Source organism: Panthera onca, chromosome C1 (assembly GCF_046562875.1).
Source record: "Panthera onca isolate mPanOnc1 chromosome C1, mPanOnc1 haplotype 2, whole genome shotgun sequence".
In the NCBI taxonomy this organism is placed as follows: Eukaryota; Metazoa; Chordata; class Mammalia; order Carnivora; family Felidae; genus Panthera; species Panthera onca.
Window position 1 is genome coordinate 50,988,678 of NC_138346.1, and position 12,041 is coordinate 51,000,718.

Below are 12,041 nucleotides of genomic sequence, written 5' to 3' on the forward strand. Positions count from 1 at the left end.
TACAACCACATGGAAGTAAATTTGAACAACATGAATGAGCTTGAAAGTGGATTAATACCCAGAACCTCACGAAGAGAACACAGCCCTGCTGACACCCGAGCTCTAAAGCAAAGAAAAAAAGTGAGAAAATAAATCTGTTTTAAAATCTTTAAAAAGAAAAAACAGGGGTGGGTGCCTGGTTGGCTCAGTTGGTGGACCATGAAATTCCTGATCTCACAGTTACAAGTTCAAGCTCCACAACAGTTGTAGAGATTACTTACAATTGAAAAAAAAAAAAAAAAGTTTTGTATTGTTTTAAGCCACTAAATTTGTGATAATCTGTTAAGGCAGCAAATTTAAACTAACACAGATTATGAGGTACTTGAGAGGCTCATTCGGTTAAGCGTTAGACTCTTGATTTCAGCTCAGGTCATGATCTCATAGTCTGTGAGATCAAGCCCCAGAGTCAAGCTCTGAGCTGTTCTCTCTCTTCCTCTCTCACTGTCCCTCCCACGCTCGTGTGTGCTCTCTCTCAAAATAAATAAACTTACAAAAATTAATACAGATTCTGATTATAAGCCAGGTGCTGCTGTGACAAATACCTAAAAATGTGGAAGTGGCTTTGGAACCAGGCAGTGGCTGGATGGTAGAAGAAATCTGAGGAACGTACAGAAAAAGCCTAAATAGCCTTGATCAAACTGGTAGCAGAAATCTACCTATAAGTGACTATAAAAACCACTGCCACCAGTGAAGATTCAGACGCTTGAAAAACTCTGGACTCGAAGATGAAAAAAAAAAAAAAACAAAAACTTGTCTTTGGATACTGCTTTTGTTAACAATTCTGATAACCTCTGCCTTTTATCTGCAGTGTTTAGTACATTTCAGTTTATATAATGGTTGATCTGGTTCCTTTTAAATCTACTGTCTTGCTGGGCTTTTCTGTCCCATCTTTTTTGTTGTTGTTATTCCTCTTTCTCTTCCCACCCTGCTTTGTCCCTCAACTGGATTAATGCAGTAGTAGCCTCTTATTTTGGTTTTGCTTCTACCCCGCCCCTTAACCAAAAGTCTGTAATCACCACAGCAGCAGTCTCATCCTATTTGTTTTCTGCCTTTTCTGGGTAAAAACCAGTTGATTCCATGACATACAAGACCCTGTACTATGGGTCCCCGTTATCTTTCTGACCTCATTTCCTAGTATTCTACCCCTCACTCGCTCCATTTCACACTAGCCTCCTTGAACACCCAAGACACACTGCCACCTCAGTGCCTCTACGTTTTTCTCTTTCTAGAACACTGTCCCCACCTCCCTTAATTTTTTTTAAATTTTTTTTTTAACGTTTATTCATTTTTGAGACAGAGAGAGACAGAGCATGAACAAGGGAGGGGCAGAGAGAGAGGGAGACACAAAATCCCAAGCAGGCTCCAGGCTCCAAGCTGTCAGCACAGAGCCCGACGTGGGGCTCAAACTCACGAACCGTAAGATCATGACCTGAGCCGAAGTCGGACGCTTTAACCGACTGAGCCACCCAGGCGCCCCTCCCTTACTTAGTTTAGGTTTCTGAGTAAATGTCACTTTTCCTCTACCTTTCTGTAGGAAGCAGAATAATGGCCCCCAGAGATGCCCATGTCCTTATCCCTGGAACCTGGGAATAAGCTATGTTACATGACAAAGGAGAATTAAGGTTGCAGATGGAATTAAGGCTGCTAACCAGCTGACCTTAAAATAGGGAGATGATCCTGGATTATCCAGACAGATCCACTGTACTCACAAGGGTATTTAAAAGAGAGAAGGGGGAGATGTGACTACAGAAGAATGATCAGAGAGATGCAAAGTTGCTAGCTTTGAAGATGGAGAAAGGAGATCACGAGCAAAGAAATGTGGGTAGAAGATGAAAAAGGCAAGAAAACAGATTATCCCCTAGAGCTTCCATAAACTAAACACAGCTTTACAAATGCATTGATTTTAGTCCATTGAGACCCATTTGAGATTTCTCACCTCCAGAACTGTTGTTTAAGCCACTTTTAAGTTTGTAGTAGTTTGTCACAGCAGCAATAGAAAACTAATATACTACCCCCCATTTAAACCTATAAGCCCTCACCTGCTAACTCCCCCTCTTTGCTGCTTAATTTTCCTCCATAAAATATATCACCTTCTAATAAACTTTATAGTTTAATTATTTCATTTATAAATGTAAATGTAAATTCTTTAAATAAATGCAAACTCAATAAAGGTATGGATTACCTATTTTGTTCAGTTTCCCGGGGCCTGGCACATATGGTTATGTGTTCATATATTTACTGAGAGATCATTTGATAAATTATATGAATATGTAACAAGAGTTGTGCTAATGATGATGCTGATGGTGATAAAAATACCATTAATCTTAAAGAAAAACTACATATAATCAGTGGCTGTTTGTAGTCAATGACATTTAGATTTATAGCTATATATTAAAAGCTTTCAAAACATCTTTATTGCTCAGTCTCTGTATTCCTTTTCTTCCCAACTGCAACACCTCTTTTTTAAATTACAGTTTTTAGTAACTGAGGAAACACTACTAAGTACATATTTTCTTTAAACTCTTAATATTTTGAGAATATCACATCCTACCTACTATAAGTTCAGGAAAAAAAAATCCAATATACAAAGTATTTCCCTTATGAATGAAGTTACTAACATTTGACAAGGTCTCCAAGTTTGAAATATGAAAGAAAAAATTTTGGCCAATTATCAACAAAGTCTTATATTATCTCATTCAAAAAAGACAGAATAGTCTTTGACATTAAAAGGCCTTTACCTGTTCCAGGAGTAGGAGTAGTCGTCATAACTCCAACAAGAGGACTCTGCATTACTGAAATGTTTGGCTACATGAAAATAGAATAAAGTGTTAGAGTAAAAACGCAATGATCTTACCAGAACATAAACACAGTAAGTGTTGAAAGGTTTCATTCAATAGACAACTGCATGTCTACCAGGTACTAAGGATGCCTCTAATTAGTTCACAATCTAAGAGTACTCCAACTTTTTTCTTTAAGTTGAGCAGTATGATTCTAAAATATGTTATACCCTTTAGCATATTCTTTGTTTAAAGTTAAGTTACATTAAATAAAAAGACACTGTTCTTAGTAGAAAATAACTTTGCTATTTGTTTTTAGTTCCTAAAGCACAATATTTGAAATAACACACAGAAAAACAGAAAGATGGCAGAATTCTATTTTTAAGCAGACATTTACAAACCATGAAATAATACAGATTCAAATCACTCTATATAGGGGCACCTGGGTGGCTCAGTTGGTTAAGCCTCTGACTTCAGCTCAGGTCATGATCTAATGGTTTGTGGGTTTGAGCCCTGCATCAGGCTCTGTGCTGACAGTTCAGAGCCTGGAGCCTGCTTCGGATTCTGTGTCTCCCTCTCTCTCTGCCCCCTTCCCTGCTCCTGCTCTGTCTCTCTCAGTCTCAAAAATAAATAAATGTTAAAAAAAAAAAAAAAATTTTTTTTAAACAAATCAGTCTATATAATAAAAAAGACAGTATGCCTCTGTCTCTACTAGTAGAAAGTTACAAAGCAAGAAAATTATCTATACTAATTCCTTTAAATGTGAGAAAATTAAAGATTAAACAAAGGCAATATCTAATCAAGAATGAGAACAGACTTTCTCTAGAAGTAAATATACAGAAATAGATTTTTTAGTAACAGATTCTGATTAAACTAAGGAAATCTAAAATCTAGCTATTATCTAGCAACCAGAACCAAATGTTGAAATAACTTTAAGAGACATACAAAATGTACTGTTCAATTCTTAATGCCATTTTCTTTCACGATTAGAGAGAGGCTAAGCAAAGTCTTGGGGCAAAACTAATGAGGGCTTTTAACTAATAATAATATTCTTACCAACTTTTAAATCAAAAACATTCTCTACAAATTATAACACAAGACTTTTAAACATTTTGAACATAGTAATAACTGTAAACTACCTTTGTTTTCATTGGTTATCAGAGAAGTAATGAAAACTAGCATAAATTTATAAGCCAGTCATTCTCAAACCAAACATGAAATTTACTTATCAGCCTTTTAGAAAAATATCCCAGGCCAGAATATTCTGATTTGGCTAGAATACCATTGTCCAAATAGAACATAAGCAGTAGAAGTAATTTTAAATTCTATAGGAGACACATTAAAAAAGTAAAAATAAGTAGTTTATTTAATCTAGCAGGTCCAAATTATCATCATTTTCAATACGTAATCACCATAAAAAACTAAATGAGATAGCTCACATTCTTCCTAAGTCTTCAAAATCCAGTGTGTATTTTACACTTCGGCGTATCTCAATTATGTATAGGACTAGCCACATTTCAAGTGTCAACAGCCACATTTGGCCAATGGCTACTGTATTGGACAGTAGGGCAGTTCTAAAAGTGACGGAAAGAGAAGGTAATGTGTTTTACACAGTGAACTAATTCTGCTTTGCTTGACAAGTAGGCCTACTATGCTAGGCATACCAAGTCTAAAAATAGTCAAAATTTACTAGAAGATGCTTTCTACCATTCTTAAACTTTCTAGCCACTATGCTCTATTTGATTCAGGGAAAGGCAAATCAAACCAAACTGCAGAAATATCCTTATACAAACAACTTATCAGTTTAACTGACACACTGTATGTAACTGTATGTCCTGCTAAAGCACAATAGGGATAGAATATTTGTGACTCCATAAGCTACTAACCTTTCTACTTAAAAGAAAAATCCACACTACCTTTAAACTGACCATCCAGAGTTATTATAGTAGTGTTAGGACAGCATGGCTGTTACAAACGTTGGCTCTAGATTGAAGACTGCCTGGGTTTAAAGTTTGGCTCCACTAGACTAGTTGCCTTACTCTTGACAAATTATTTAAGCTTTCTGTGCCCTAGTGTCCTCAATGATAAAATGAAGCTAATAACAACTAATTCACAAAATTACCATGAGGAAGAAGTGAAAAAAATACATAAAACAGGAAGTTTTAAGATCAGGACCTGAATACCAGAGGTACTTCAAAAGTATCATTTTCTTTTATAGCTATCAGTCCCATCAAAACACAGGATCTCTACCTTGCATAATCTATGACTGAAAATAACTCCATCAGAACGCCTACACCCACACCAACCAAAATTAAACATCACCATCAGAACACCTGCACCTGGAACAAACTAAACCATCAGCTCATAAATATGGGAGGATGCGTTTTCAGTAAAATAAGTAAACAGTGAGCATAGCTCTAAAAGGATATTTGTCTTATATTAATAAAACCATTCCTAAAACAAAGATCTCAAATCATTACAAAGTACCCTACATCTGGATGAAACCCTAACTCTTCATTTGTTCCTTCACAAAATTATGCATACTGAATTTTTTAAACAATTGGAATCACTGAAACCATAATCATTTCCATGTGTGTATTGCTAGGTTTAGGGCAGGGACAAGTAAATAAGACCTACCTATAATACACCACAGAATCACCAATATGAGAAAACAATCGGCTGTTCTATTATATTTGTTAAGAACATTTCATGATAAACACAATGTAAGTAGATTTTATGATAAATGTCCTTGATAGTTATTCTGTGCAACACAGTTACGCTAAAGTAGACCTCAGAAGAACATTTCAAATTACTGATCCTCGCTGTGTATCCACATAAAAATAAGAAATTACTGTGGATCATAAATGGGGGTGTGTACATTACCTGTCTTCTTGAAGTTAAAGGTGTTGATCCAAGTCCTGGACTGGAAATATCATCATATATACTTCTAACTGGTGGGGCTCCACTTTTATCTTTATGAGCGGGCACAACTGGTTGTGGTGGTGATCCACCTACAATGCACAAAAAACAGGTGAGAAAACAAGTCTTCCACCTTTCTGATAAGATTTTTTTGTCATTTACACATTTTAAAAAAGTGTTTATTTATACATTTTGAGAGAGCAAGAGAGAGTGCACAAGCAGGGGAGGGGCAGAGAGAGACAGAATCCCAAGCAGGCTCTGTGCTGTCAGCACAGGGCCCAATGCAGGGCTCGATCCCATGAACCGCAAGATCAGAGCCTGAGCTACCCAGGTGCCCCTTTTTCATTTGTATCTTTAAAATATCAACTTAAACTCTTGTTTCCTAGGGCTTCTCAACCTTTAATACACTTAAGAGTCCATCTTGTTAAAATTCAGATTCTGATTCAGAACATGTGAGGTGGAGCCTGACACTAAATTTCTAACAAGTTTCCAGCTACGCCAAAGCTGGTGATTCATAGACTGTGTGTGAATAAAAAATTTCAGAATAAGAAAACAGAAATTTTAGTTTTTTGTAAACACATGTAGCTTTTGCTTTCTCTACAAATCCTTAACATTTCAATACAAAATTTGATCGTATTTCTCACTTGAAAGTAGGTAAACAGCTCCAGTTTATATACACTTGAATATAATTGCCTAATGTGGAATTTGTCAAAATTAACTTGAATATAATCGCCTAATGTGGAATTTGTCAAAATTAAAGAGATCCCATTCATGTTCCTCATAATAGAAATATATTGAAGTACATAATATATATATATATAGGAAAAAATCAACTTTGGGGACATAAGAAGGTCTTTAAAGGGGCACCTGGGTGGCTCAGTCGGCTAACCATCTGACTATTGATTTCAGTTCAGGTCATGGTTCGTGAGTTCAAGCCCCAGGATGGGCTCTGCACTGATAGCAAGATGCATGCTTGGGATTCTTTCTTTCTCTCTCTCTCTCTCTCAAAAATTAATATTAAAAAAAAAAAAAAAAAAGATGCCTTTATAAATCAGAGAATCATCAATGCCAAATAGTGAAACAGACCTGACCCTCTGTTATGACTTAATGTCTAAGCTTAGATAGTACATCATAAGCTGTTTAGAGCATAGACTATAAAACAGAACTAATCTGAGCTTTAACCTCCTGCTCTGTCACTTACTAACAAGTAGGCTTGGGGCACCTGGGTGACTCAGTCAGTTACACGTCCGACTTCGGCTCAGGTCATGATCTTGCGGTTCCTGAGTTCAACCCCGCATCAGGCTCTGTGCTGACAGCTCAGAGCCTGAAGCCTGCTTCAGATTGTGTCTCCCTCTCCCTCTCTACCCTTTGCCCGCTCACACTCTGTCTCTTTCTCTCTCAAAAACAAACATTTAAAAAAGTTAAGAAAAAAAAAAGTAGGCTTAAGGAAGTTCTTTATTGCATTTAGCTTCAGTTTCCCCTTTTGAAAAACAGAGATACTACTACCTAACCTTTAAGACTGATGAAAAAATGAAAGTAACATATAATATGCTTAGGGTATTGCCTGGTTTATAAGTACTCAATATATAGTAGCTACAATAAAAATACATTTGAAATACATATTTGACCCTTGACAAACACAAGTATGAACTGCACATGTAGGTCCACCTATACACAGATTTTTTACAGTGCAGTACTGTAAATGTATTTTCTTTTCCTTATGACTTTCTTAGTAACATTTTCTTTTTCTAGCTTACTTTGCTGTAAGAACAGTTTATAATACATATCCAAAATGTTTATGTTATCAGCATATCAACTATATCATATATAGTTATATGTCAGTATATCAACTATATCATATATAGTTATCAACTATTTATGTTATCGGGAAGGCTACCTTCCAGTCAAAAACAGGCTATTAGTTAAGTTTTGGGGGAGTCAAAATCATACTAGAATTTCCAAGTGTCCAGGGGATCAGCACACCAAACCCCTGTGTTGTTCAAGGGTCAAACGTATAAAAAACAAAAACCTATCCAGAATAACAATAAGTCAATTATGAATATAATTTATATTTTCCCTGATCAATCTTAAAATAATAAACCACTTCAAACCAAATAATACCTTAAGAGCAAAGTGAGAAGTTTTCCATTTAAACATCTATTAAAAGGATATCAGCTCACATTTGGAATCCAACCATTTCTGTAGCTAATTCTCACTACTCATAGTGAAAACCTCAAAGTTATCTCTCTTTTTTTTAATGTTTATTTATTTTTGAGCAAGAGAGAGACAGAGTGAGAGTGGGGGTGGGACAGAGAGGGAGACAGAGAATCTGAAGCAGGCTCCAGGCCCTGAGCTGTCAGCAGAGTCCAACGTGGGTCGAACTCACGGACTGCAAGACCATGACCTGAGCTAAAGCTGGACGCTTAACTGATTGAGCCATCCAGGTGCCCCCAAAGTTATCTTTTAAAATATTTCTTTGCTAAAGGAGTCTTGTAAGATATGTGTTGCATTTAGATAATATTTTGTGCTGATAATTGCAAATTCTGTGTAAAAAACTTCCCCATAGTTTGTAGAATAAATCTTTCCACTAAACATGCTGAGAATCTTAATTCACTATGACTAGAAGTAGAATTTATATCTACACATTTCAAATTACATTTCTTATACCACAAATGGCAAGATCTCATTCTTTTTTATGGCTAACATTCCATCATTCCATTTTATTTATATACATATATATGTGTATATATACATACATACGTACATATATATATACATACATACATATGTATATGTGTGTGTGTATATATATACACACACACACACACACATATATATATATATATATATACACACACACACATATATATCACATCTTCTTTATCCATTCATCTATCAAGGTCCTAGAGGGTGGTAAGTGAAGTCAGACAAAAAACAAAACAAACCAGACTCTTGAATACAGAGGGCTGGTGGCTGCCACAGGGAGGTGAGTGGGAAGATGGGCAAAATAGACAAGGGGCATTAAGAGGTACAAACTTACAGTTATTTATTTATAAATAAGCCACAGAGATGAAAGTACAGCATAGGAAATACAGTCAACAATACTGTCATAACGTTGTATGGAGACAGATGGTGACTGACTATACTTGTCATGGTGAGCACTGGGTAATATACAGAACTGTCAAGTCAATATGCTGTACGCTGAAACTAATATAGCACTGCATGTTGATTACACTTAGTTTCTTTTGACTGAATATTTGCTATTATCATATTTAAGATGAACTATTTAAATGCATTAAGTTATTCAGTTGAAGTTAAATGGTATTTCTTCCCCCACACTTTAACATCTCTGATATGGATAATTTATAAAAAACAGTATCTTGGCATTGTATCATATTTAGTGCTTTTCTTTCTTAGTACTACTTAAAATAATGGTGAGTTTTACAATCAAGGGCATCTTAGATCGGATGAAATACAGTATACATAGTTTTAATGAGTGGTTCTTAGAATTACAGTAGCTTATACTACTTATACCTTTATTCCAAGAGTCTAAAAATCAAAAATAGAGGCATTGCTTATTTGTTTTAATTAATAAATGTGTTGATAAGGGTGAATGTTGCATCATTACTCTTTTTAAAATTCTAATATATGGTTTAATAGTACTAAGAAACCATTTCAAGCATTTACCCACCTGCAAGTAAAGGTGATCTCATTTCCATTACTCCCACTGAAGGGCCACTGACAGATCGAGGTTGTGGAGTCACTGGAGCTGGCAAATCTCCCATTAAAAATCCAGGTAAGAACTGGGCATTAACCCCTGGTTTTGGAGATGTGGGTGAACCTAGCATCATTGGTTCAGATCCTAAATTAATCAAAAAATAAAGTAAAACAAAGGACTTTAATGTTACAATATCTAACAAAAAGATGTAAGAAGCTAGCACAAAAAATTTTGAGACTTTAATCAAAACTTACATATTACAGAAGCAAAGTTGAGATTTTAAAAACCAATAAAAATTATTTTTATAAAAATGTAAAAGTATTTTTATTAACAATACTAATCTTACAATTGTCCTAGTTCATTTTTCTTTTAAGTGTATTTATTTATTTTGAAAGAGAGAGAGAGAGCAGCGGGGGGGGGCAGAAAGAGAGGAGAGAATCCTAGGCAAGCTCCGCACAGAGCCCAACACAGGGCTCGAATTCACAACTGTGAGATTATGACGCGAACTGCTCAATCAACTTAGCCATCCAGGCACCCCTGTTCCTGTTTATATTATTTCACAGATTTAAGAATCCACTTTTATTGGGATGCCTGGATGGCTCAGCTGGTTAAGGGGCCCACTCAATTTTGGCTCAAGTTCATGAGTTTGAGCCTCCCATCAGGCTCTGCGCTGACAGCAGGGAGTCAGCTTGGGTTTCTTTTCCTCTATCTGCCCCTCCCCTGCTCATATTCGCACCCTCCCCCACTCTCTCTCAAAAATAAATAAATAAACATTTTTCAAAAAGAGAATTAACATTTAGTTTTAAATGGAAAATTTCTGTATTATCTTTAAAAAATTCTTAATGCATACAGAATAACTTCTTTCCACTTCTGGGTCAGTTTCTACTATGCAACAACCAAAAACAAGGAAAGAGTGGGTGCGCTAGTTACACGAAGTTTTAGCAAATCAAACACAATGGGTGTAGCTTGCTATATGTTCCATTTTTTTCTTTTCCATAAACAAGAACTATAAACCATTATTGCGATGTGTAATCATGCATACATTAGAGCACAAAGAGCACACATGAAATAATAGTGATGATTAGAAACTAAGAAACATTGAAAGATTTGGAAACTTTATTTTTGGATCATTTTTAAAAATCATTTTAAAGTTAGGAATAATCAATAAAAATCTCCCTAACATAAAACCAATTTAAAGACAGTTGATACTTCACAATCATCAATTTAAAATTAATTTTCACAATTTACAGGATAGGTATTATTATTCCCATTTTGAAGAAAAGGAAGCTATAACCTACTCTAATTTCAGAACAAATTAGCACAGTATGAAAAAAAAAAATGGGCCCTGGACTCAGAGACCTGGGTTCGTATCTCTTGGCAAAATGGGCATAATCACAGCATCCACTCACAGAGCTTTGATTAGTATTACAGCAAATTAAGCACTTGACCCAGTATCTAATATCAGTAGTGCTCAACCCTTATTATTCTAAGGGTATCCTAGGATAGGAAAACTGAGTGACTAAAGTGTAAATGTAGGATTTGCAATTTCTACTTATTAAAATTTAAGTTTTCAACTATGTAACAAAACTGAATGTGATTCACTGCACTCAGAAAGGCCAAACGTTTGATGTATTATTTACATGGTTAACTATTCCTTAAGTTCTAAGCAGTCTCAAGAATTTGTTTCTTGCTATTCAAATGGCGTCAATTATTTATCCTTCCTCATTATAGTAGACTTAGGTATTAACAATGCCAATGCAAGTGTATAAAAGAGGAAAAAGGCAAAGTCAGGAAAAAAAAATGAAGCAAATACTGAAATAAGGTATGAAGAACCATAACTATATTGTAATTGTTTTAAAGTGCTGTTACTACGTTGCTAGTACATATTTCCAAAGAATATACACACCAAAAGCCTAAACAAAAGCAAATTCTGAACAGATATTTAGAAACTTACAGTAGTAAATACAAAGTTTTAGGTACCACCAACTACCTCATTCTCCCATTCCCCCAAAGAAAAAAAAACATATATGGCATTGTAAGAAGAATTAAGAAAAGTTCTGATATATCTGTATATATATTGTGGTAACACTAAGCACCAGAGTGAGGAGAGCACAGAGAGGTCTTAATCCGCCTGTCAGTTATCACCCCTTAGGCTAAATTTCACTTAGAGAGCTAGAACAATCATCATGCAAGTCTTAAATTCAATTTCAGTCTGCACACCTAAAATCTGTTAAATACTAGGTCTTACTCAGCTAGCACTGTTTGCTGAAATAATCCTTGATTTTCATATAGCATTAGGTGCTGGGAAAATTATTTATTCTTCACCTGCAATATATGAACTTGAACAATATCAGCAAATGTCAGATTTCTGATGAGGCAATAAACAGAGACGGGTTTATTCACATTTACAACCCCAAGAAATATGCACTCCAAAATGTTTTTGTTGAATAGAAAACTTTGGGACTGGAAATGATTTCCTGATCTCTAAAATAATACAAAACATAAATACCTAGACAAACATCTGTACTTAAGTTTAAAGGTAGCAGAATATCTGCACTGACATTATGCATTTAGTTTTTTATGACTAA

General features: G+C 35.3%; 1 protein-coding gene across 4 annotated transcripts in view; it reads right to left on the reverse strand.

Annotated features, from left to right (window-relative positions):
- NUP35 (nucleoporin 35) overlaps positions 1-12,041 on the reverse strand; it is a 38,380-nt gene that overhangs the window by 25,255 nt on the left and 1,084 nt on the right. For all 4 annotated transcript variants that reach the window (XR_009607065.2, XM_060622122.2, XM_060622121.2 and 1 more), the window contains exons 2-4: positions 9,427-9,597; positions 5,700-5,827; positions 2,778-2,844 (exon numbers count right to left, since the gene is read on the reverse strand). Coding sequence is in view for 3 of the 4 variants with exons in the window: in XM_060622122.2 (XP_060478105.1) it covers positions 2,778-2,844; positions 5,700-5,827; positions 9,427-9,597 (366 nt within the window). In the remaining variant the exon portion in view is untranslated. The remainder of the gene's footprint in view (positions 1-2,777; positions 2,845-5,699; positions 5,828-9,426; positions 9,598-12,041) is intronic.